The following is a 27,005-nucleotide window of genomic DNA, read 5'->3' on the forward strand; positions in this document are numbered from 1 at the left end:
GCCGGTCGATGTGTCTCTCTCACATTGATGTTTCTCTTTGTCTCTCTCTCTCCACCTCTCTCTTCCCCCTCCCTCTCTATCTGAAGATAAACAGAAAAATATCCTCGGGTGAAGATTAAAAAAAGAAAAAATAACTGAAAATAACTCCTCTTCTTAGGAATTCCCTGAAGCTCCGATGAGTAGAACTGCTTGCAGAACAGCTGGAGGTTGGCGGCTTTAAAGGGTCTAGTTATTTACAGGAAGTCCACCGTAAGTAGTTATGTGACGGGGGAAATCTTTCCCCCAGATCTACATGTGATATTCTTTTCGCTTAAATTGAGGTTCAACTAAAATATCAAAACTTCAGACATCTTAAAAGTGGTAGCCCGGCCAATGTGGCTCAGTGGTTGAACATCAACCCTGCACCAAGAGGTTGCCAGTTTGATTCCCAGTCAGGGCACGTGCCCAGGTTGTGGGCCCGATCCCCAGTGGGGGTCATGCAGGAGGAGGCTAGTCAATGTTCTCTCTCATCGATGTTTCTCTCTCTCTCCCTCTCCCTTCCTCTCTCTTTAAAATCAATAAAGAAAAATATTAAAACAAACCAAAAAAAGTGCTTTTCAAGAGGATGTATAAACCTGAGTCCAAACACTGTCCTTTGAGAAATTATCACTATTTTACTTGCTATTTACTACATACATGACTGACAGTCATAGAAGTGAATGTGTGCCTAGTGTTCATGGCTGCAGAAAGAAAACAGATAGGTCAAGGTATATGTCCTAGAATTGGACAATAACAGCAAATTCTTGTAGGGTGAGACATCATTAACAAATAAATCATAAAACCTATTGATGACTTGGTAGACCGAGTAAAGCAGATGTCCCTCCCTGGTGTGGGTGGAAGGACTGCACAGACCCTCCTGATTCTTCCTGTCGTCTCCTTCTCTAGTGGAGAGGCTTTGAGTCTTGACAGCAGCAGCAGGAAATTGTCTATAGAACAAGTGAAGAGGAGGCATTTTGACCAGAGAGTCTGGTCATATCACCCTACCTATATCTGACTACTTATTAATATTAGTCATCTATCATATACTGTGGTGTTCAGGGGTTGTCAGTAGCACCAAAAGTGTGGGGAGGCAGCTACCTCTGCCCTGTTACCTTTTTTTTTTTTTTTTATCCTCACCTGAGGACAGTTTTCCATTTTTTGTTCAGGTAGAGTGGGAGAGAGAGAGAGGAACAGAGAGAGAGAGAGAGAGAAATATCGATGTGAAAGGGACACATCGAGTGGCTGCCACCTGCACGACCAACCAAGGCCGGGGACAAACTGCAACCAAGGTACGTGCCCTTAGCGGGAACCGAACCCGGGTCTCTCAGGACCGCAGGCCGACGCTCTAACCCCTGAGTCAAACCAGCCAGGGCTGCTCTGTTATCTTTAAACACATCTTTGACCCTTCATTTGTCACTTTCACCATGTCTAGAAAAGACTAGCCCTTTATTTCATAAATTTGAATGCCAGAGCCCACGGGAGTGAGTAAACCAAACATGATTTTCCTTCTCGAGGCTCTTTCCCTCAAGCAGTCATGTTTTAGATGCGGACGAGCGGATGGAACGTCTCTGAGACGTGAGGGCGTCCCTCCCAACAGCAGCACGCTGAGAGCTGTCCTGCACTCGAGGTGATACCTGGAAAACGAGATCACCGCTTTTCTGTTACACCATCTGACTTAAAATAACAGACAGTTCTTACGGCTCAGTAGGTCATGTTAAGCCAACATATTCAACTTGACTGGAAGGTTTAAGAATGGAACATCAGTAGCACTGAAATGATATAAAAAGATTTTAAGTCTCATGTGATAGGGATATTTCAAAATATATTTTAAGTGTGTCACCCAAACCAAATTTTGTGATTAAGAAATACCTATTGAGCCCTGGCCGGTTTGGCTCAGCGGTTAGAGCGTTGGCCTGCGGTCCGGAGAGACCCGGGTTTGGTTCCCGCTAAGGGCACGTACTTCGGTTGCAGTTTGTCCCCGGCCCTGGTTGGTCGTGCGGGTGGCAGCCACTCGATGTGTCCCTTCACGTTGATGTTTCTCTCGCTCTCTCTCTCTCTCCCTCCCACTCTATCTGTACAAAAAATGGAAAAATATCTTCGGATGAGGATAAAAAAAAAAAAAATACCTGTTGAATAAATGAGTTTCTTAATTCCTTCAGGTCTTGACTCAAGGAACATCTCAATAAATTCTTCCCTGATCACTTTATTTATAGTTACGACTCCAGCCCTATGCCAACACTTCATCCTCTGCTTCATTGGTCTCCATTAGTCATTACCATCTGACATTCAATGCATTTTATGACTTATTTCAGTTGTCTCCCCCCACTGGGATGTAGCTCAGAAAGGCAGGGGTTTCAGTTTGTTACTCAGTGCTTTCTTCCCCGGAGCCTAGAGCTGTGTCTGACATGCAGGAAGTCAGTAAATGCTTGTTGCATAAATGGATGAATGAGATAGCCCTAGTGCAATGTGATACACAATCTGGTTGTATTAGAAGTCTGTTTAACTCTTAACTGAATTGGAGATGATTTATGAGATGCTACAGAAATTATTAGGGCCACATCTAAGTTGTGAGAATTTAGTCATAGTGTGTGAGACTTTTCCAGATAAACAGCACCAATAGGATGTGTGTATAAATAGAGATTTTCTATAGAAGTGGAGGCTGAGAAGTCCCAGGATGTGCAGGGTGCGTCAGCAAGCAGGAGTCTTAGGAGAGCCTGTGGACTAGTTTCCGTCTGAAGGCCCCCAGGCTCAAAACCCAGTGAGAGCTGGCATTTCAGTTCAGGACTGAATGCAGGGAAAAGCCATGTCCCAGCTTGAGGGCAGTCAGTAGGAAGAATCAGGAGGGTCTCTTCAGTCCTTCAACTGATTGGATGAGGCCCACCCACACTGGAGGACAATCTGCTTTATTCATTGTACCGACTCAAATGTTCATCTCATCCAAACACCCTCACAGAAAACCCTCCGAACAATGTCTGGGTACCTGGTGGCCTAGTGAAGTTGACACATACAATTAACCATCACAGAGTTTAAATTCAGAAAAGATTGGCTATAGTCATTTCAGTCTGTATTTCTTTCTTTTTAATCCTCACCCGAGGACATTTTTCCATTTTTTGTACAGATAGAGTGGGAGGGAGAGAGAGGAAGAGAGAGAGAGAGAGAAACATCGACGTGAAGGGACACATCGAGTGGCTGCCACCCGCACGACCAACCAGGGCCAGGGACAAACTGCAACCGAAGTACGTGCCCCTAGCGGGAACCGAACCCGGGTCTCTCCGGACCGCAAGCCGACGCTCTAACCGCTGAGCCAAACTGGCCAGGGCTCAGTCTGTATTTCTTTAAAGGATTGACTGTAGGCAGGCTACTCAAAACAATAGAGGACGCTATTGTTTTATATATTCAGGAGCTAGTAGACCTTTAAGGATTATAAGTGACAGATGATAAGATTAAAATCAAAAATATTTCCTTATATCAGTTAAGGCATTGTAATTTGGCTTCCTTCCTGGAACTGACTGGAGTTGTCTTTAGCTCCTTCAGTTGAAAGGTGTTTTATCTTTTCTAAGCATGAGGATTTTTTTTTTTTTTGTCTTATTTGAGAGAATGTTTGGAAGGAGGACGGTGCTTCTTAATTTAGATTAGTGGGCCAGACACTCACCCTTGCTTCATCTTTGGCTTTCACGTACTGTAGCTCTGATCTAGAATCCTTGTTCCACGCAGGGGACAGCACTCAAAACTTTACACACCAGGGAGGCAGGATACGGTGGCCTCTGTCAAGTGACTTGTCTCACCAGTCACTGTGTGAGTGGAAGCTGGGGGTGCGGAAGCCACAGGTGAGCCACTGCATGAATCAAAGACACAGAGACTCTGCTTCTGTATGAAACACACAGAAGAAATCCCTACACTCCATGTCTGAAGCCTGTGCCTTCCGTTTCCAGTCCCTGCTCACATGACATCTCCCATTTAATTGCCCTTTAAACCGCTTTATGGCTTTATAGCAGCCTATAAAAGGTCATTTCCAAATCTGACAAACACTGAAAGGCTGAAGGGGACAGTTTTCCAGGAGTTGTAATCACGAAATCTGTAGCTGCTCCCTCGGGAGCTCAGCCTTCCCGGAGAGGGAGAGGAACTGCCCGGGCGCCGCGCTCGCCATGGGGCGATACTCCGGGAGGAGCTTCCGCCTAGTCTTCATGTGCGTGGTGAGCACCCTTCTGTTCGTGATGGAGCTGGTGATCGCCCAGATCGGCAACTCCCTGTCCTTGGCCTCCGATGCTTTTGCCGTGCTTTCCCAGCTCCTCTCCATGATCGTCGGCTTGTTTGGCCTGCGGGCCAGCAGTATCTCGCGGCACAGGATGAGCACGTTCGGCTTCCTGCGGGCGGACGTCTTGGGCGCCTTTGGCAACTCCGTTTTCGCCGTGGCCCTGATGTTCAGCATCCTGGTGGAAGCCATCAAAAGGTACATTGATCCCCAGAAGACAGAGGCGCCGCTGCTGGTTCTCTGTGCTGGGATTATCGGGCTGTTCTTCAACGTGCTCAACTATGTCATCCTGGACTGTTGCTACTGCTCAGCCCCCGGGCCCCAGCGGGACTCCGGCACAGGTAAAGGGCGCCGCAGGTGGCGCAGGCAGTGTGGTCGGACCCCTGGGGGGTGTCGTCCCCGGGGCCTCCTCCCATGAGCCACCAGGAGGGGCCCGATTCATTTGGTCGGCCTCCTGCCCCTGTGACTTTGCCAAAGAGTCGCCTCCAGTCAGAAGTCCCTTGCGAGCTGGGTGGCAGCAGGCCACTTCCCTTTGAGGGTCGTCTTTCACCTCTGGTCACGGGGGGTGAACAGTGTCAGGTAGAGAAGAAGGAGAGGTTCGCCGGAGTCGCCGAGGGCAAGTTGAAGGAAAGTGGACGGGGCACTGAGCAGTCTCCTTTAATTACCTTGCTTCCCCCAGACATGGCCTGGCTCTGTTTGAATCTAAAAATAATACTGTAGTGTCCCCATAAAACATGTTTAACAATACTGGATTCTATAGCAGCTCATGTCGAGCAACATATTGATGGAGATTGGCCAGGATGGTAAACTTTTAGGAATATATTCAAGGAATGTTAAATAAAATGGAGAGGGAAAAGAAGATGACCCAGTAAACAGTTCTTCTTTGGATGAAATATTTGTGTGTATTTATTGTAAATATCTGTCCTTTTTGAGAAAAAGGAAAAACTATGTATATGAGAATCTTTGGGGGGCTTAAGAGTGGGTACCGAACTTACTGGATCACCTGTCAAAAGGTAGAATTTTAAATCTTGGAAGAGAACAATAAATCTAAAACAATCCACAAGATGAATTATTGGATGGGACCATGTTTGTTATTGCCATAAGAGAAATTCTTTTTAAAATATATGCAAAGCTCTGGCAGAAGAGACATTTCTGGTGCTTTTTAAAGAAGTCCTATGGTGTGAACAGACCAGGTTCAGATCTCAGCTCTACCGCAGGGCAGGAGTCGTTTCATTACTGGTCTGTGCGCCCACCTGTCGTTTGGGGGTCGTAGGACTAAGCGAGATCCCAAGTGTTTAGCACTTAATAGGCACTTGGTAAAGAATAACTATTGTTTTTTGAAAAATCACAACTCAAGCCTTGCGTTATACGATAATCCAGTCTGGTGGGGTTCTGATGGCTTATCTGGATTTCGAGAAATTTCCAGATTTTCCTTATTTGATGATGATCCGTTGTCTCTCGCTAGCAGGGACATTATTAACTCGCCTGCGTCTGTGTTTGCATTTTTTATTGTATTCCTTCTGTCTTTGTCTCGACTGTGAATTGTCAGCTGGGTCCCAGGCCTTTATCCTGACTCTGTCTAAATTTTCCCGTTGGTAGAATCTGTGTTTTGAGAGCACCTATAGTATATGTTAAGTGTGAAAGGGAACAAACAAGAAATGAGTCTATATCTTTATTCAGACTGAGGACTCAGGGCCTCCTCTTTTTAACGTGAGACCATATGCCTTGTTTACAGTAGTCTTCGTAAGAATTACTGCTTGAGGTTCCACATCATAAATTCACTGTTTTTATATATTTTGTTGTTGCTAACTATAAACTGAAAGTAAGCAAGCTGATGTCAAACAAGTGATTTGGATAGACAGTGGAAGGGTCACCATTACTAAACTCAACCTTTATGTTTTCAGTTCTGGTTTTGTTTTCACTCTTGACATATTTCTTGCACATAACACAAGCAATTTAGGCAGAGAGTCTGACCCGTTAGCCAACAGGAAAATAGGTAGACAACTATAGTTCTGTTTTTATAAATGTGGTTATTATTAGATAGGTCTTAGTTCGGCTCTCGTCTGTATCCATGCTAAGATGAAAACAAGAGGCCGGCCCTGGCCTGTTTGGTTCAGCAGAGAGACCCGGGTTCGGTTCCCACTAAGGGCACGTACCTCGGTTGCAGTTTGTCCCCGGCCCTGGTTGGGTCATGCGGGAGACAACCACTCGATGTGTCCCTTTCACGTCGATGTTTTTCTCTCTCTCTCTCCCCCCTCCCCACTGTATCTGAGGATAAAAAATAAAAAACAAGAGGCCAAAGACAAATAGTTCACCCTGACCATATGGGTGTCCAGTGTCTTAATTCCAAAGCATCTATCTTCTTTTGCAGTGTTTGATGCTATATAGTATTCAACTTTAAATAACGAAGTTCAGTAAGTACTACACACATGTTAACATTATTATTTTGGCACCTTTCAGTTTGGCTGAATTTTCCTATTAGAAATTTTAGAGAGCTTAAACCCTCCAAATAATTCTTAGCATTTGTCTCGAGTTATGTATTTATCACTTTTACTAGAACATACTTTTTGATATTCTTCCCATCACCTAAATAAGTTTACGGTAAAGAGTAAATATTTGGGTTAGATGGATCTCAAAAACTGACATTAACCCAATTTCAATTATCTTCTGTTCCAAGAAGAAATGTAATGAATCCATACATGTTGATTTATACCAGGAGGTTTAAAATAGTAGGGAAAAATGATTGTTGAGTTCAAAAGACTCACCCTAGAGGCTGGATAAGGGCTCCTGGGTGCCTGGAACCCTAGCTGAAGCATCTGCAGTGCCCCCGGAGCAGTGTGATACCTCCTGGTGCAGTGATGAGAATCAGGCAATCACTTCTGGGAAGTCGGTGGCCAGAGACAGTTTTGGACTTAGCAAGCCTCAGTCTCCCCTGCTTCTGTGCATCTTTTACTTGTCCTGCTTTGTCTATCTGGTGTAGGAATGAATGACAGCCATTATATTTTATGTTTGAGGTCCTAGAAAAGTAAAAAATAAGACCACCAACTTTAAATGAAAGATTACCAACACAGACTGTATAGACCGTTGACTTTAAACATCGCTGGGACCCACGGAGTGAATTCTCTGGAGAATCAAACAGACGAGCCAGAAAATTTTTTTTTTCTTTTACTGATTTTTAGAGAGGGAGAGAGAGCTAGAAATATCGATGAGAGAGAACATCGACTGGCCGTCTCCTGCATGCCCCCCACTGGGGATCGGGCCCACAACCTGGGCACGTGCCCTGACTTGGTGCAGGGTCGACGCTCAACCACTGAGCCACATCGGCTGGGCTGAGCCAGAAATTTTTAAGAACACCTGGGAGGAAAGAATGTCTGGAAGGTTCAGCTGAATGAGGGAGCCTGGGAACCTCGGATCAATATCTAGCCAGTGTGGTTCACCCCTGACATGAAACATGATGATGAAGCAGGTGTTTGGAGGTGAAATGAAAAAAGCAAAAATTGCAAGCATGAAAGAAAAAAACAAACAAAGTAGATTTAAAGTCCAGATTTTGGATGGCTCTGTGTGTGTTGGGGGACGGGAAGGCGGGGAACAGCATTGCTGGAATTCAGATCCTGGGAACTATGCGGCCCTGCGCTTTTCTTCCTCTGGGCTCAGGGCTCAATCTGCTCTGTTTATATGTTTTTCTCCTCCTTGTTGACTTCGTGTGATTTTCCTTGACGTCCCCATTCTCTTTGATGTTCGTATGTTATTTTTGATAATTTTTCAGGCTTGGGTTTTCTGTAAAATGCCACTGATGGGCCTCTCTGCCCTTGACCTGTGCTCCCACAGACAGACACCTTGCTGTACGTTGGCCTTTATTTTCACACAAAAGTGTGTGTGCAGCTCTGTATAGGGTAGACCGGGCCTTCCCTTTATCTAATATATAAGTGGCAAGTTTACATCTGAAATATCTGCTTATTTGTTTATTTTTAAATGTCTTTATTGATTTTTTTAGAGAGAGAGGAAAGGAGAAAGAGAGAGAGAGAAACACCGACGTGAGAAACATCGATTGGGTGCCTCCTGCACGCCCCCTACTGGGGATTGAGCCCGAAACCCAGGCATGTGCCCTGACCGGGAATCGAACCAGGACCTCTCAGTCCATGGGAGGATGCTCTGCTTATTCTTTTAAATTAATTAATTATCTTTCCATAATGCCTTTCCTTCCATTTCATTTAAATTATTTTTGTTTTGATCCCAAACCATGCCCGCTTTCTCTCTCTGTTTCTGGTCAACACGGCCCGTCCTTCACCAGGGGAGTGACTTTCGCAGTCCTCCCGGCCTCTGCAGGGTTTAGAAACTGCCATGACCTTCTCAGCTCCCGATTCTTCCTAACCCTGAGCTGGTTAGGCCTGAGTCCCGCCTCCCAAGGAGGCTTCTCCGTCACTCTGGTCCTACGTCAGCCTGAGGGTCAGCCCCGCAGGTTTCTGAGCTGAGGCTGTGGGGAATGTTGGAAGCTTGTCCTGCGGACACTGCGGACACTGCAGACACTGACTCTCCACAGCTCACGCGTGGGCCTTGAGCAGCGGGCCGCCCTTTTCATCGGAAGCCTGGGAGATGCTGCTAGTGATTTGCGTCCTTGGTGTTCTGACAGGAAGACTTGGTTGAGTTGTTAACGTTTAATGGTTTAATCGTGTTCTTAATGTTTCTTTCCTTCTCTATCACATGGAAGGCTTGTGTTTCTGTTGGACTTTTTCCCTTGGACGTGGTCATTGTTTTCTGGGTCAGACATTTGTTCCCTAACGTCAATTTTTGTTTTCTTACCACAGTGAGAGAAATGAAGTCAGTGTTTTATGGGGCTTCCAACAGCAGCTGCTGTCCAAACACATCTGGTCAACTGTCACCTCTCTGGGTTGGACTGTCTCACTTGAAAGGCATTTTCCAGCTAAACCAATAGTTCAACTATCGTATTCTTTCCTGGACCCCTTCGGTGTGTCGCATTCTCTCTGCGCCTGTCCTGGAGTCCTCACTCTGTTTCCTGACCTGGAATCGAACCGGGACCTCTTAGTCCATGGGATGAGGCTCAACCCACTGAGCCACACCGGCCGGGCAAGGAGATGACACTATAGCTCCCTGGATCTGGTTGCCTATGGTGGTGGTGGGTGCGTTCCAGACTTCAGTCAGCTGTTCGACATCTTGCCTTTCTGTCCCTGATAATGGTCTGTATGCCAGCCCCTAATCTAATCTAATCTAATCTAATGTAATCTTCTCTTTAGGAATATTTAGGTGGGTAGGGTTTCCTTCCCTCCCCCCTCTCCTTCCCTCTCTTTCCTTCCTTCCTTCTTCTGTCTTCCTTCCCTACTTCTCTCTCCCTCCCTCCCTCCTTCCCTCCCTCCCTCCCTCCTTTCTTTCTCTTTCTTTCTTTCTTTTTTTTCTTTCTCTCTCTCTCTTCTTACCTCTCTCCCTCCCTCCCTCTCTCTTCCTTCCTTCCTTCCTTCCTTCCTTCCTTCCTTCCTTCCTTCCTTCCTTCCATCCATCCATCTGTCTCTTCTTTCTTCTTGCATTTGTCTACTCTCTTCTTCTGGCTCAGTCTGCTGTTTCTGACTGTGAACTACTTTCCCTCTCCTTATTTTCTTTTCTTTGGAGCTTATCGTAAAACCCAGTCTTAAAACTCACACTCACGAAGGCCTAGTCAAACAGCTCTCCCTCTATAACACCCCCCACCCTCTGAAGGCAGCACAGGACCACCTCCTTGACCTGCCCGGCCCACACTTACTGAAGGCAGCACAGGACCACCTCCTTGACCTGCCCGGCCCACACTTACTGAAGGCAGCACAGGACCACCTCCTTGACCTGCCCGGCTCACACTTACTGAAGGCAGGACAGGACCACCTCCTCGACCTGCCCGGCTCACACTTACTGGAGCCTAAGGCCAGCAGCTCGTGCCTGGTCCTGCCGGAAGCTCACTCTCCATGTGTGACTTTGGCCTCTAGCTTCTTGCCTTTATCCTTCTCAAGCTTCCTGCCAACTCACCAGTATGTAGAGCTTTAGGGACTCATTAGTAAGACAGGGTGGGGCAAAAGTAGCTCTATAGTCATTTGGGAAATAATAATTAATAAATAGCAACACAAGAATAACCTCTGTGTTTTATATGCTCACGACTTAAACCCTGTTTTGCCCCACCCTGTATTTCTTTCTTACTCTCCAGAATTTAGGAGCAATTGATAGGTAAGATATAGATTTTGGTTAAACATAAAATATCAACTTTATTATGGAGGCTGAAGGCTATGGCTTAGATGTGTAGCAGCAAAGAGCTTTTCAACAGTTACCCCAGAATTAAACCCACTCAGTCCTAGACCACCCTGCCCAGGACAGAGCTGCCCCCTCAGATGCCCTCAGATACACACAGACCAGGATGTCAGGTCTCTGGGAAGGCAAATCTGAAAACAAGCCCAGAGGAGTTTGGCTGAGGGCGCCCTGCCCTCTCCCATGCTCACTAATGGGAGCAGTTCTGCTGCCCCTGGCGAAAGTCGGGCACGTGGCAGAAAGAGCCAGGAGCAGTACTGCTGTGGAGGTGCCTTGTAGAAATGTGAAGCGTGGGAGATGGAGGGTCCCCCTAACACACCCACAAACCTGAGCTGGGAGGCTGTAGCGTGAGCCATCTGCTGGGTGACCTGTTTGTCCTGATGGGACGAGGAAACGGCATGTTCAATTTGGAATCACCAGACACCTGTGCCTTGGATCCCGCCCCCACCCCTGCCCACCCAATTAGCAGATATGGCTCTAAGTGCCCCACTCAAAAAGGCTCAATGGCCCTGGTCAGTGTTGCTCAATGGTTAGAACATCGTTCTGCACACTGAAGGGTTGAAGGTTCAGTTCCCAATCAAGGGCACATACCTGGGTTACAGACTCCATCCAGTTGGGGCATGTGTGGGAGGCAACCAATTGATGTGACTCTCACAAAGTTGTTACAAAGTTGTTTCTCTCCTTCTCTTTCTCTCCTTCCCTCCCTCCCTTCCATTCCTTCTAAAAAATCAATGGAAAAAATATCTGCGGGTGAAGATTAACAAAACAACACAAAAGATGCTCAATGAATAGTGAAGGTCCAACATGGAACTACTTAGAGATGCTACTGAGAAAAAGTAAAAAAAAAAAAGAACCAGGAAAAAGGCAGATGAAAAATACATGGCAAAGTAATAATTATCCCGGATAACAGAAGAAATTTTCAGATGAAACCATGAATATGAACTGTCAGAACTTAGGGGGGGAAAATGGAAAAGAAAATATTACAGAAATTGAAACCCACACTGGATGCAATAAGACACAGAATAAACACAATAGAAAATAACTGATGATGTGGAAGACAGGCTTCAGGAATGGACCAAGGATTTGAACGCGATTGGAAGGAAGCTAATAGAAATGGATAGGTGTTGCTCAAGGTAGAGATCAGACAAATGTAGCAGAAAACAATATTCAAGGATATGGTACAAGAATTTATTCTGAATTAAAGGACGATATAAACCTGCAAATCAAAAGGGATCATTGAAATGTAACAATCAATGCATACATTCTGGAAAAGTTCCTGAATATCAAGGGTAAAGAAAGAATCCCATAGGCATCCAGGCAGAAAACACCTGCCACCTACAAGGGAACAAATCCCAGGCTGGATTCAGATTTCTTCACAGCAACATGCAGTGCTAAGATATAATGGGGCCCCATTTGATTCCTGGTCAGGGCGCATGCTCAGGTTGCAGGCTCGATCCCCAGTAGGGGGCGTGAAGGAAGCAGCTGATGGATGTATCTCACATGGATGTTCCTCTCTCTCTAAAAAATATCCATAAAAATGTATTAAAAAGATAAAAATTAAATAAAATAAGTCACTCTAAATACCTCCGAAGAGGATTCCCCCGTGGTACAGAGTCAGCCATAGTTCTGTGAATAATGAGAGCCAGAAGTTAAGGAACGAGGCCACTATCTACTTATTTACTTAAGATCGTCATCAAGTGGTCAGACAATCATATGCATTCCAAAGTATTCCTCTCGATATCTCCAGTACCCATCTGGCACCATACAGCTTTTACACTATTATTGACTATGTTCCCTATGCCGTACTTTACATCCCTGGGAATATTAAAAAAAAACATTTCAACCTTTTGATCCCTTCATGCATGTTTATATTAATCTAATGTTCGTTCACTGAGTTTATTCCATATGTCAGACCCTGGTCAGAATGTATTGAGAGGTCTGATTTCTCACTGCTTTTTCTTTTTTTTGAGGAACTAACAATTTTACTGGGCTCAGACCAGGAGTTCTCACTGCTTAAAAAAAAAGACATCCTGCAAGGCCTTCCACATGCTGTCCCCTTTGACCCAACCCCTGCATGGGAGGGGGATCTCTACCCCGGTTCTAGGTAAGAGCACAGACCTCAGGGAACTTAATTAAGTGACTTGCCCAGTTACTCGGAACCGACAGAGCCTGGATTAGATCCCAGCCCCGAGAGCCTCCAAAACCTCCATCTCTCCATTACATAACCCTGAATATTTAGCTGACCAGTGCATTGGCTGATAAAGGTAAAGGTATTATAGGTTTTATTTCAACCCCCCCAGTATTCCCACAAATTCTTGGGCAAATGGCCTTTTTCACTTTTACGTAGTTTAAACATGAAGGTGAATCCAGCGGTGAAGAAATCTGCTTCGTGTGAGATTGTTTCTGATACAATGAAGAACATGGAAAAGCTTTCTGTAAATTACTAAATGATATAGGACTTCACTTATAGCTAAAACGACTGCTAGGTTTAGGATCAGCATCAAGAGGGGGTTCCCCCATTTCTTGTACCTCACAGTGCTTTTTGCTTCCATTTGAATTGGAAATGGTCCAAGGCTGGTTTTTTCCCTGCCCTGTTCTCCATCAGGATTCCCACGTCAAACCCTATCAGCAAGTGGTGAGGAATTTTGGATGATAAATGTTTCTTGAATTAGCAATTCTGCCTCAAACCCTTCCCCCCTTCCTCCTTCTAGCCACATCCCCTTTCCTGTGCTTTTCTCATGTCCTCTGCCCACCCTCTCCAAACCTCACAAGGGGTTCCCCATGACTGGGTTTCTGGGCGTGCGCTGTGACCTGGGGACAGTAAGAAGCATGCATGCCAAATGCCAAACACCATGACATCGGTCAGTACTGTCAGACCCATCCAACAGCCCAAATCCAGCAACTCTATGTAAAAGTCATCGTCATCCTTTTACACCATGACTCAGCAGCTGGTAACTTGGGCTCCTATAGTTTGTGTATGTTGAAGTATTAGAATTCCAACTATACTTCCTACCTTAGTCCATTTGGGTTGATATAACAAAATACCACATACTGATGGCTTATAAACAACAGAATTTATTTCTCACATTCTGAAGGCGGGGAGTCCGAGATCAGGGTGCCAGTGTGGTCGGGTGAGGGCTCTTTTCTGGGCTCATCGCCAGAGCCTTCTCACTGTGTCCTCACCTAGTGGAAGGGGTGTGGAGAACTCTGAGGGGTCCCTTTCATAACAGCGCAAATCCCACTCATGATGACTCCACGCTCATGAACTAATCACCCTCCAAAGGTCCCACCTCCCAATACCATCATCTGTGGGGGTTAGGATTTCAACATATGGAATTGGGGGGGGACACAAGCATTTAGACTACAACACTTCCCTTCTAGTTACGGGCACTCAAAAACGTCTTATGTCTATGAAAGCTTCACTATTCCTTAAATTAAGTTGCAAACTTTGCAGGGCTGTGTGGAGATACTTGCTGATCGATTACTGGGCTAGTAATCAAATTGACATGAGACAGATCAGCAAGAGAAAATGACCAAATTGAGTTACATATATATGAGAACTCTACACACGAGAGAGTTGGAGACCCCCACATGCAGGGGAGGTTCAAAGGCAGAAAGGGAAAATGAGGTGCATATGACCTTCTGAACTAATGACCACCTTGGGGCTTCAGAGGGGAGGAAGGTCATTGCAGGACTATAAGGAGAGCAGATATTCAGTAATTAGAAGTTTGTTCAACACTATAGATAGGTTAAAAAAAGAGATGATCTTTGATAATCTCTTATTATGAGCAAGATCCCTAAATCAAATTCTTCCAGATAATTAAAGGGGGGCAGAAGGGTCTCTGCTGCCTTTAGCTCAGAACAACCCACACCACAGAGGCACATTTTGGGGCGATTCATTCTAAACCCAAACAGGACAGATTCTTAAATGTTTATTTTGCTCTAAAAGCAACCCTATGTAAATCCTTTGGTGAAGAGAAATATTTCCCTCTTCCAAAACTTAGATTTAAACATCAAAGTGGTGGTTATTTTTTTTTTCTACACTGATTGAGCCTTTCTTATGAGCCTAGTACTACACTGAGCAGTTTACATAGTTTTCTCACTGTGGTACAACCTGTTGTTATCCTTTGTCCACAGATGGGGAGAGAGAAGGTGTAAGGAACTCCCATCACAGAGCAGGTGAACAGCAGAGCTACGATTTGGTTCCAAGTCTGTCTGACTCCAAAGCTCATAACGTACTAACCGCTATGCTACTCTGCCTCTTGAGCTTTCCTCAAGTGAGTGCAGAATTAAAATGATCCAGAGGTGGGTCTTAATAAACAAGCTGTGTTATTAGATGTTATGGTGAGGCTGGCGTTCTTACCACTCCCTGGACTGGTGCCAGGAGCAGACGGACCACTTTGCCGGAAGAGCAAGTGGCACTTGGGAGAAATCGCGGAGGTGCCACCCAGCAGGTCGAAGGGCACAGCTCCGAGAGCTGCTCCTTCTAAGTGGGCTGTGGCTCCCAGCGCCACTGAGTATTTCTGCCCGTCGACAGCCCGTTCAAAGTGGTCTTCGCTTTTCTTCTTCCCATGTCTTGCCTCTATCAGGAAAAAGAGTAGTCACCTAAGTTAAGTTCTTCAAGTTAATGTATTCTAGAAAGGTTTGAGGGACAAAATGCGTCCTTTTGGGAACCTCTGAGTTACAGTGTTGCAAATATATGTATTACAAAGTGTAAAGAAGAACCTCCGTGTTACAAAGTGTCGCAAATATACATATTATATAAATTCACCGAATCATAGTTTTACACACATATTTATATTATGGTCTATATACACTTACATATAAATATTTATATATAGTTCTATAAAATAGAAATAAAAATAGATACATATTTCTATGTAACTTTATATCTTATATATAGAATCAGAGTTAGCTAGTGAAAACATTTTTCTTAAGTGCATTTTGTTGGCCATTCCTAAAGTCAGGAGAGGCCCTGGGTGGGTGCTGCAGACTCAGCTCCCTCCTGTGGTCCCCCAACCACGGGCTAGCTGGTTCCCCCCACTGCCCTGCTGGGGCAATGACATAATTCTTGTTATCTGCCCAGATACATTTCTGCTGACCTCAGGTTTTTGTTTCAGTCGTGAATGACGGGGACGTGCAACCAGCAGGGAATGCCGCAGCCCCGAAGTCCGGTCGTGCCCCAGAGGCCTTCCTCTCTCAGTGGGCTGTTTTGCTGGCTGTCATATTGCATGTTTCAGCGGTTTTGAAGACAGCATAAGGCAGACAAGGGGACAGGGGCGGTGCCTGGCTTGACTTGTATATTAGTGTGCCTTCTGTGATTCCAGGGTGATTCTCGTACACTTGTGCTGTAATAATACTAACACTAGCACGCTTACGATGGTGTGGGGGCCTCTGGACCACTACCCGTTCTTCCTCCTGCCCAGTCTCTTCCTCCTCACCCTGCATCTTCACTTTCTCCCTGTTGGTTAACATTTATTGAGTGCCTCCTATGTGCCAGGCGTTGTCATAATCACTTTTCAGTGGTTCTCAACTTTCCTAATGCCGCGACCCTTTAATGCAGTTCCTTATGTTGTGGTGACCCCCAAACATAAAATTATTTTTGTTGCAACTTCATACGTGTAATTTTGCTACTGTTATGCCTCAGGTGACCCACAGGTTGAGAACCGCTGCCTTACACCTATTAACCCATTGAATCCTATTATTTCTTCCCTTTTATTTATTTATTTTGGCAGTGAAGAAAACTGTCTAGCTCAATTGTGACACAGCACAGCTGTGTGGTGGCCCTGGGGCCAGGCCCCTCTTTGGCTACACAGCTCTGGTCTGCTCCTTGCCAGTCTGCTTTGTATCACACTGGTCTGCTCTGGCCGGTGCCAGTCTGCTCTGCTCTGCTCCCAGGAGACACCTTGGGTGTTTTAGCTCAGCCCAGGAGTCGCAGTCGTTAGTCTTTGGTGGAGAGAGACCCTGTGCCCAGCGCCAGAGGGGAGCTGGCTTATAGGAACAAATACCCCCGCTCCTGGTCCCTGATGGGTCCATCCTCATGCAAATGAGGACTCCAGATTCTGCAGTCTGATTGGTCCAAAAGGCAATGTCCAGATTGGTCAGATTAGAACGCCTCTGATTAGTCAAAGCTGTGGAAATGCGGTTGGATGGGGAACCTCAGTCCTGCTGTTTGAACTAGGGTGACAGGAACTCCCTTGTAGGGCTGGCTCTGATCTGAAGCCCACTGCAGGCAGGCAGCTCATGAGGGGCAGGTGGGTCAGCACAGGCTTCTCCTCGCCGTTTGCTGAGAGGCCCCACGTGTACACGTGGCTGCTAGGCTCTGTTTTGGGGAGATCGTTTTTGTTTGCTTGCTTTTCAATTTTAATTTGAGCCCAGTTACCCTGCAGGAGCCCATCTTAGTAGATGTCTTCTTAGGCAGGGTTCACACTTTCTTGTTTGTTTCATATCTGCCTCACCCTCTTGGGAATGTAAGATCCACCAGGGCAGGGATTTTTGTCTGTGTGGTTCTCTACTGTAATCTCTGTGCTTAGATATTCACCCCCTTTTAATGGCGGTGACAACTGGCTTATACTCTTAAAATCTTGGGCCAGGACGCACATCTTCAAAACCTTCATCTCCTGACTCCCTTTAAATTATTGATCATTTGAATGCTGATTTTTAGAAATGCCCAACATGATCAATTTCCTCACGGTCTCTGTGCGGGGTGTTTTCCTGGAGGTGGGGAGGAGGGGATGCCTAACAGGCTCCCTGAGTGTAAGAAGCGGAGCCCTCAAATCAAGTCTGGTTTAGCAGATAGAGCATTAAACGACAGGTCCGTGCTTTCCAAGGCAGAGGCAGCGAACGGGGCTAGAACCAGAACGTTCTGCTAATGATTCTGTACTTTCTTCGAGTGAGACATTTTTGTCATTTCCAAGCCAAAAAAATCAATGCATTTTTTCAGGAATGGTTCAAGTTCAGGGTCTGGGGATGGGGGAGAGAGAATAGAAATCACCAGACTTCACCTTCAGATCCTTTGTGGAATGAGACAAGTTTATACAAAACCAAACCAGTAAGGAAATTTGGGTCTGCAAGGACGCCCTCGCCCCACTCCCTGCTGACCAAGAGCAAACACCCTTCTCCAGAGGCCCCTTCCTGGTCTCTCTGGCAGCTCTGGAAAGGGCTCTCTTTACACTAACTTTTACTTGGAACAGACCCTTTTGTCAACACGAAAGACTCTATTTGGGATAAACCTTCATGGAGGTCAGGTGATTGACCTGTGAGCATCAGGTCATGCTATGAGAGACACATGGGGGCGAGCAGAACATTCCCTCCGATGGAGAATGATACAAGTACACAGACCAGCCCTGCCCTGGCTTCTTTGGTGGCCAGGGGATTTGTGCCTCCCACAGAGGACTGCATTTCTGGGTACTGGGCGGCAGTACCACGCTTACGAAAGTGGGGTCATTGCTGTCCTCCGGGGCTGTCTGTAGTTCACCTGGGCAGGGATCACACTGCCAAGAGGGACTGCGGGAGCTGATAACCTGCCTTGTATAAGGGCTGTGAACAAGCAGAGAGGACACAGTGACTATACCATGGGTGGTCCTGGAGGGGGAGCGCTCATTTGAGGAATCAGCTCAAACTTCACCGGGCACAAAGCAGGAAGCGCCCTGGAGGGCAGGGGTGGCCAGGTTCGTGCATCCAGGCTTGCCCGGTAATGAATCGAGAAAGCAAGCGGCGTCTGGGCACGTAGGCCAAGGTGTCCACGTCCGCTGCAGCGATCACACCCACAGCAGCCCAGCCCTTATCACTAGGGGTCAACAGTTAGCGCTTTGGTGATGGAAGGGACTGGAGAAGCCCGTGAGTGGTCGGGAGGATCCCACCTCGGCTTGGGGGTGGTGGGGTCTGTGAGAGGTGACATCAGACACGCCCCCTCTTCTCAGCAACTCCCTGTCGTCCCCAGTTCCGTCCTAGAGGGACAGACAGTGGCTCTTGGCCGCCTGCCAAGGGAGGCCTGGGCCCGAGGGAGGGGAAGCGGCCGTGCGGGAGGTGGCTAAGGTCTCTGCAGATAGGCGCGCCGCCCTCTCCTTTAGACTCTGGCCGTGCGGGGACTGGGCGCCCTGCCTCCGCCTTATAAAGGGCCCAGCGCAGCCGGGGAGGCCAGGAGGCGGTGCCGGGCCGGCGGAGTTGGGGGCGCCACCTGTCGCGGGGCTGGGCCGGGCGCCGCCTCGCGCGCTGCGGGAACATGGGCCGCTACTCCGGCAAGACGTGTCGCCTGCTCTTCATGCTGGTGCTCACGGTCGTCTTCTTCGTGGCCGAGCTGGTGTCGGGCTACCTGGGCAACTCGATCGCGCTCCTGTCCGACTCCTTCAACATGCTGTCCGACCTGATCTCGCTGTGCGTGGGCCTGGTCACGGGCTACGTGGCGCGCCGCGCCCCGGGCGGCTGGCGGGCCAGCTACGGCTACGGGCGCGCCGAGGCGGTGGGCGCGCTGTGCAACGCCGTGTTCCTCGCCGCGCTCTGCTTCACCATCTTCGTGGAGGCCGTGCTGCGCCTGGCCCGGCCCGAGCGCGTGGACGACCCCGCGCTGGTGCTCATCGTGGGCGCCCTGGGGCTGGCGGTCAACGTGGTGGGGCTGCTCATCTTCCAGGACTACCGCGCCTGGCTCGCCTGCTGCCGCCGCCGCCGCCGCCGCCCGCAGCAGGTGGCCCAGGGCGGCACCGGCGGCGCGCTCGGGGGACCGCAGGGCGCCCCCCGCACGGGCCCTGGCGCCGACTCGGCCGTGACCCTGCGCGTGGCCTCGCTGGGAAAGACCTCGGAAAAGGGGGCGACCGTGTTCGCCAACGTAGCAGGTGCCTTTCGGGTGCATCCTCTGGACTGCCCGCCCCTCCCCCCGCTCGGAGCCCTCTCCCCTTGTCCCACGCCCTCCTTTCCTCTTTGCTTCAACAAATCCGGCTCCTCTGCAGTCCCCCTTTGACCCTCTTCTGCTAACTCAGCACGTTCCCCTCGATTTCTCTCTCCTGGATCCTCAGGCTGCTTTGCGTGTGTTCCCTCCCCCTATTCTTTCTGTACGGGAGTATTGATTTCTTTGGAAATCAGTTATTGGGCAAGAGATGCCACTCTGCGCTCCTCCCCTCCCCCCTTCTTCCGATGCTCTCTGCTTTTCTCCCCTCCCCCTTTGCCCATCCTTCTGTTCCCCTGGGAGTGACGGGTTTGGGGGTAGAGATGGGTCCCCCCCCCCACTTGTCTCTTTTTGTTATAATTGTAATGAAGTGTGCATGAAGTCCAAAGGTGTATCACAAGGCTTATTTCAAGGCCAGCACGGACTAGTCCTGGCTCTGTGCACGTGTGTGCACGTGTGTGTGTGTGTGTGTGTGTGTACAGGTGAGGGGACTGAAAAGCTAGGAGGAATTTGAAATAACAAACCTCTTTTTGAGACCATTGGTTCTTTTTGTTTGTAGAACTTATACACAACACAAGGTTTCTTCTTTGAATGCAGGTGATTTCTTGAACACGCCGCATGAGCCGGAAGAGATGATGAAAAAGGAGAAGAAATCGGAAGCCCTGAATATCAGAGGTAGGCTTGACTTGGGGTCGACTGGAAATCCTTTTCAGCAGTGCATGCGGATTGGGCTGTCCTCTTCGCTTTCTGTTTACCTTTGCATCAGGTGTGTTAGAAAGTAGGCAGGTTACAGGCATAGACTATGACCCTGTCTCTTGCCTCATCACTGGATTGATTCTGAGGGAGACGCTCATTGCGAATGACTGACCCTTGTTCATCAGACACACCCTGCTCCAGAGCCTCACAGATCAGTGGCCTGTTCTCATGTCACTTGAGTTGGCCCATCCGTGGGTATCACTAACCTGAAATGCAGCCTAGGTTAATTGAATACCACTTAGATAAAGGAGGGACGTGAGCAGGTGGGCAGCTGTGCAGGATGGCATTGCTGCCTGACCCTCCTCGCCTCAGTTATTTCTGCCAAAAATCTGCTGGATGGGTCTGTTGGCTCCCTTGAGTTGCCACTTCCAGGCCCAAAGAGGGGGTTCTGAGAAGGCACATCCCTCGCATCCCTCCCACCGAGGGCTCTAAGTTACAGCACTGGACACGGGCCGGCCCCGGGAGTTCAAAGGTGCCTTTCTCCCCAGGCACCCACACTGCACCCGACATCTTTCTCTTTCCCGACGTTTCAGGCACTGACTTTGCTTTGCTTTGGGTCAATCCCCACACTTGATGGTGAGAATTTCAACAAAGACCTGGCCACCCTTTATTTCAGATGGTTTGGGGAAGACTGTAGTGGGCTTAGATGGAAAATGATATCAAGAAAAATTAATAGCCCTGGCCGGTTTGGCTCAGTGGTTAGAGCGTCGGCCTGTGGTCCAGAGAGACCCGGGTTCGGTTCCCGCTAAGGGCGCGTACCTCGGTTGCAGTTTGTCCCCGGCCCTGGTCGGTCGTGCGGGTGGCAGCCACTCGATGTGTTCCTTTCACATCGATGTTTCTCCCTCTCTCTCTGTTCCTCTCTCTCCCTCCCACTCTACCTGAACAAAAAAAGAAAAAAAAAAGAAAAAGAAAAAGAAAAACTAATAATCCAGGAAACAGCGTTATTTTTGAGGGTCTCGCATCTGTTTTACAAAGCGATACCCAGATGGCACCTATAGGGGAAATCAGAAAATAACAGCAACACATGAGCTCCTAAACATTGTAAATGAATCTATTTTAGAAATCTAACAGCACCAGGGGGATTTGTTTTATATATATATTTAATTATTTAGTTTTTATTTTATTAAGTATAGGAATTATGAAGTTGACGAAGGGGACATTGTTAGAGTAGAACAGAATATATAGACATTTCTGAATAATGATGTCGTCTTATACCCATAGCATTAACCAATGGGGATTTGAAATGATGTATGACCTAGTGACCTGATTTTTGTTTTGTATGTGTGATGATCTGCTCTTCTCGGGAGCTGGGAATAATCCTCACCCTGAAGGTTACTGATGCACTTACTTCCAGATCCTGCATGGGGACTGTGGTCCCCAGATGACAATGACCATCCCTCTTCATCTTACATGAGAGGCCAGAAAGCACATGGCAATAGGGCCATATTCAGCCTCAATAATTTGGTGAAATGATGCTCTAAGCCAGTGGTTCTCAACCTTCCTAATGCCGTGACCCTTTAATACAGTTCCTCATGTTGTGGTGACCCCCAACCATAAAATTATTTTCATTGCTACTTCATAACTGTAATTTTGCTACTGTTATGTCTTAGGCGGCCCCTGTGAAAGGGTTGTTTGACCCCCAAAGGGTCGAGACCCACAGGTTGAGAACCAGTGCTCTAAGCAGTTTTTTTTTAACTGAATTCAGGTGTGTGATGTGAGCTGGTATTGATTTCTAGGGTCTTACAGGGCCCAAAAGCCTGACGTTCCCCACCCATGGAGAGCAATGCTTTGGCAGGTGAGAATTCTACCACTGAACCACCAATGCTGTGCTTTGGAAACTTACGTGCATGTCAATCACTCAGGGATCTTTTTATTTTTTTATTTATTTTTATTTTATTTAATTTTTTTATCCTCACCTGAGGACGTTTTTCCATTTTTTGCACAGATAGAGTGGGAGGGAGAGAGAGGAAGAGAGAGAGAGAGGGAAACATCGATGTGATGGGACACATCGAGTGGCTGCCACCCGCACGACCAACCAGGGCCAGGGACAAGCTGCAACCGAGGTACATGCCCTTAGCGGGAACCGAACCCTGGTCTCTCCGGACCACAGGCGGATGCTCTAACCGCTGAGCCAAACCGGCCAGGGCTCAGGGATCTTTTTAAAATGCAGGATTGGTTAGCATAATACTCTCGAGGTCCCTCCATGTTGTCTCAAAAAATAAGAGATCTTTCTTTTTTGCAGCTGCATAGTACTCCATTGTATATATGTACCACAGCTTTTTTTTTTTTTAATCAGAGAAAGACAAATACCACATGATCTCACTTATTTGTGGAATACAATGAACAAGGTGGGCTGATGAACGAAATAGACCCAGAGACACAGAAAGGAGTATGGTTCAAACCAACAAACCACAGAGTAGGGAGGTGGGGGGGATGGATGAGATGAACCAAAGAACTTATATGCATATATGCATAACCAATGGACATAGACAACAATGCTGGGGGGGATGGGATGGGGAGGAGGGAGTCTGGGGGGGGAAAGGAGAAACATCTATAACAAAAATAAATGACTAAAAATTGGAGAAAAATAAAATAAAATAAAATGCAGGATTGGTTTCAGTAGGTCAAGGGTGGGGCTTTAGATTCTGCATTTCTCCCAAGAGTCCAGGCTGGTCTGCAAACCATACTTTGAATAGCAAGGTTCTAATGTTGCTTTCTGTAAAAAATAATAACTGTTCATATTGTATCATCCTTCTGATAAGGTTTTCACCTAATCCATTAAGTCCCAGTTTGGTCGGTGTGCAACAAACAAGTGAATGACCGGTTCCTCTTTGCTATAACGATGGAAGCCTCTAGAAACCGGCCCCTTCATTAAAGATTTTTATTATCCATAGAATTCTAGTTTTATTTCATTGTGACAAATGGCTTTTTCTGCAGTGGGAACTGTACTGCTATCCCTGTTCCTGAGGACTTCTTAAACCAGATGTGGTTCCCCTGACCATGTGCTAAGTGAGGAGGAGGAAGGGCATGCAGGGGAAGGGGAAACAGATCCGGGTAGAGGGGAGACAAAGAATGAGAGATACATCTTAGTTCCCGCTCCTCTTAAACATGTTTAAAACGATGAAAGTACAGTCTGAAAGAAAAAGAAATCATTCACTCAACTTCTGTTTCCTGGCTTGATGCCCTCTGATGGGTGGCGGGTGGCATTGATATGACGTGGTGAACCGGCCCAGTCCCTCTTCCCCCGGGGGTCCGCAGGTCAGAATTGTCCCAGGCCAGTCCTCCCTCTACTTCTCAGGGGCCTGGGGTTCTGTTTTCTGCATAAGTTACCATTTAAAATTTTTTTGAATCCACCCTGCTGTCTCCCCACAAAGAAAACAAAAAGCGAAAGGTCTTCAGTCTTGGGACCCTGAGTCACAGAGGGTCACGTGGCTCCCCAAATTGGATCTGTGCATAGTGGTCTTGCTTTCTTCCCGGCAGGTGTGCTTTTGCATGTGATGGGAGACGCCCTGGGGTCAGTGGTGGTGGTGATCACTGCCATCATATTCTATGTGCAGCCCCTGGATGAAGACGACCTGTGTAACTGGCAGTGCTACATTGACCCCAGCTTGACCATCATCATGGTCATCATCATTTTGTCATCTGCCTTCCCGCTCATCAAGGAGACCGCTATCATTCTGTTGCAGATGGTCCCCAAAGGGGTCAACATGGAAGAGCTGAGTAAGTCAGAAGAGTCTGATCTAAAACTACTGCTGTCTTCCTGTTCTTCAAGCCAAGGGCCAGCATTATTGCAGAGCAGTACCCTGAAATACTTCCCATCAGCAGGCAGGGGAGACATCCGTTGTATGCTTTGTAGCTTAGCGAGATGAATCTCAGCTCCAACAGCCAGAGGTCCTTCGCAATCCATGATCCTTTGACCCACCCGCACGTGTTTTGAGACTGTGGTGCTCAGGCAACAGCTATTCCTGGGCTACCTACCTTCATGTCGAGGATTTATTTTCACTCAAATAAGGCCACTGTGCCCGGAACTCGATTTTTATTCTCCTTATTCTGAAACCATGGCTCACTTGTGTTCTAGGTCCTGCTTTCTAGTTAGTTGATTATTATGGGCATGCAAATCACCATGTCTCTTATAGCTGTACAAAGGACAGTGTTTAAAATTCAGGTCATTCACGACCTCATTCCATAATGAAATGTGTTTGGGGGGGGGCTTTGCTCGAATAGAAGGTCAAACTCTCACTTTAGTTAAGTGCCTCTGAAGGTAAAAAATTGAGAGACTTTGTGGAATTTCTGCGTGGGAACTAGCCAGACGTTGGTGAGAAACTGAATGTGCCACTTTATTTCTGGTGTTTCTAAATGGAGACCGTGTTTCTGTAGAAACACATTTTCATGCAGATTTGCAATTGTTTTCATCTACCTTTGAACCGTGAACATGGAATCGAGCCCTGGTCCACTATGAGGACATGCGACTGGGAGTTGGAAGAACTTATTTGATGACAAATACCTGAAATTAGATTTACAGTGTGTGGCCATTTAAACAGATGCTAACACACTGTATTGCCATTTAAATGGATGTCAACACACTGTGTTGCCATGGCTACACATTCCCCTGTGATGTACAGGGTGACCGTACTGTGAAGGTCGTTACCTCCACAGCCCTCTGTTCAGAAGCAGCATTGGTACCATCGGTCCAGTACGGCCATCAGCTGTGGTTCTTCCTGTGCTCTTTCTCCCGGATGTTCTTTTTGCTTTTCTTTGCCTCTTCTTTGGCAGCATTGGTTAGTTTACTGTCTCTGAGAGGCAATTAGGTATTGAAATAATCAGCCTGTATTTCCTGAACCTACTCTTAGTCCATTGCTATAGGCAGAGTGGGAGGAGACACGGAGGAGCAAGTATTTATTTATCATCTATCTGTCTGTCTATCTATCTATCTATCTATCTATCTATCTCTAGCTATCTATGGATATATATTTAAAAACAGGTATTTAAAAATAGTAATCACAATAGCACACTTTTATGAGACTTATTATATACCAGGTATTCTAAGTGCTTTACTTAAATCAACTCATTTCAATCCTTAAAATAATCCTGTGAAATACTATTTTTATCATTCTTCATTTATAGGTAAGGAAACTGAGACACAGAGGGGATAGGTACATTGACCAAAGTCACACAGGTAGGAAGTGACTAACCAGGGATTCAGACCCTAGCTGGCGACAGGGTCTCTGGCCACAAGGGCTGTTCAAGACCATCTCTCTACATACTAATTTAACATAGTATGGAAACGATAGAAGAGCCTAAATAAGAAAAGAGAAGTCTCTTCTAACATGACCACCCAGAAATGACCACTCTTAATATTTTTGCATCAATCATTCAATAAAACAAGCCTTTACCTGCCTAAAAATGTTTTGGTGTATATACACTGATGTCTTATTTTTTTAAAAAAGGGGAAAAAAAAAAAAGATCATGCCACACATACAGTTTAGCTATCTTCTTTTTTTTCATATCTTTAATTATGCAACTTAACTTTTCATGGGTATATCATATTCTATTATATAATTGTTTGAACTGTGTCCTCCTGTCTCCATTTTTTCATTTATACAAAGAGCATTTCAAACCATTCGTGTACACAAATATTTGGGTATTTCCCCTAGATTTAATCCATGATATAAGAATTGCTGGGAGAGGCTGTAGGTCCATATCCTTCCCTTTTCCCATTTTATTTTCCCACTGGCCCCCCATTCCTTTGTAAACTCAGCTACCCTGGGCATTTGTTGTTGTTAAACTTATTTTCTTGAATTGCCTTTTTTTTTATCCTCATTGGAGGACATTTTTTCAATTTTTTTTGTTCAGATAGAGTGGGAGGGAGTGGGAGGGAGAGAGAGGGAGAGAGAGAGAGAAACAACAACGTGAAAGGGACACATCGAGTGGCTGCCACCCACACGACCCAACCAGGGCTGGGGACAAACTGCAACCAAGGCACATGCCCTCAGCGGGAACTGAACCCGGGTCACTCGGGACTGCAGGCAAATGCTCTAATTGCTGAGCCAGACCGGCCAGGGCTTCTTGAATTGCCTTTTATGAGCTGACCATGTTTGGTAGAGGAATTCAGAGAGGAGAGAGATGATGGGGACATGCACTCCTATAGGTGAGGCTATTTTTCTTCCTGCTATTCTTAGTCAATACATCATTTTGGTGAGAATGCTTAAAGGGACCATACCCCCCGACCCCAAAGTAGTTCTGTGGTTTAATCCTCGCTCTCACCGGGCTGTCGCTTGCTGTTCCCTGTTCTAGTGAGTAAGCTTTCTGCCGTGCCGGACATCAGCAGTGTTCATGAAGTGCATGTCTGGGAACTGATAACTGGGAAGATCATTGCCACCCTGCACATCAAGTATCCGAAGGACAGGGGATATCAGGACGCCAGTAGAAAAATTCGAGAAATCTTCCACAAGGCGGGAATCCACAATGTGACCATGCAGTTCGAGAGCGTGGACTCGCAGGATTCCCTGGAGCAGAAAGACATGCTGTCACTCTGCAGCTCCCCTTGCATCTCCAAGGGCTGTGCCAGGTACCTGTGCTGTCCTCCCCGGGCACTGCCCCTGGCCCACGTCAACGGCTGCGCTGAGCACAACGGCGGTCCCCCTCTCGACGTAGACCGCAGCGAGGGCCTCGGTAGACCAGAAGTCTCGGAAGTGGCTATTGAAGTATCCTCGGATGGCTGTGTGAGTGACCGTGGACAAGCTTTTACCAGAACTCAGGAGGACCAGTGTTATGTCAACAGTACACATTTCTAATCCGGTACCCGCATCAGCAGAC

At 47.0% G+C, this 27,005-nt stretch overlaps 1 protein-coding gene across 2 annotated transcripts; it reads left to right on the top strand.

Moving 5' to 3' along the window:
* Window positions 1-18,776: 18,776 nt before the first annotated feature.
* SLC30A10 (solute carrier family 30 member 10) lies at window positions 18,777-27,005 on the top strand. 2 transcript variants are annotated; one of them, XM_036277559.1, is made up of 4 exons: window positions 18,777-19,383; window positions 20,031-20,108; window positions 23,670-23,909; window positions 26,484-27,005. In XM_036277559.1, the coding sequence occupies exons 1-4, from the start codon at window positions 18,777-18,779 to the stop codon at window positions 26,981-26,983; spliced, it is 1,425 nt and encodes a 474-aa protein (XP_036133452.1). In that variant the 3' UTR covers window positions 26,984-27,005. The 2 variants fall into 2 exon arrangements, with proteins under 2 accessions (XP_036133452.1, XP_036133453.1); XM_036277560.1 differs by having other exon boundaries at window positions 18,777-19,235; window positions 20,012-20,108.

This window comes from Molossus molossus, unplaced genomic scaffold, assembly GCF_014108415.1.
Source record: "Molossus molossus isolate mMolMol1 unplaced genomic scaffold, mMolMol1.p scaffold_m16_p_23, whole genome shotgun sequence".
Classification (NCBI taxonomy): Eukaryota; Metazoa; Chordata; class Mammalia; order Chiroptera; family Molossidae; genus Molossus; species Molossus molossus.

Bases quoted from the DNA above. Each gene is read 5' to 3' on its own strand.
- SLC30A10 (XM_036277559.1), top strand. From the start codon at position 18,777: ATGGGCCGCTACTCCGGCAAGACGTGTCGCCTGCTCTTCATGCTGGTG. The intron at 20,109-23,669 runs GTAGGCTTGACT...TCTTCCCGGCAG, and splicing joins GGAAGCCCTGAATATCAGAG to GTGTGCTTTTGCATGTGATG. The intron at 23,910-26,483 runs GTAAGTCAGAAG...TCCCTGTTCTAG, and splicing joins GGTCAACATGGAAGAGCTGA to TGAGTAAGCTTTCTGCCGTG.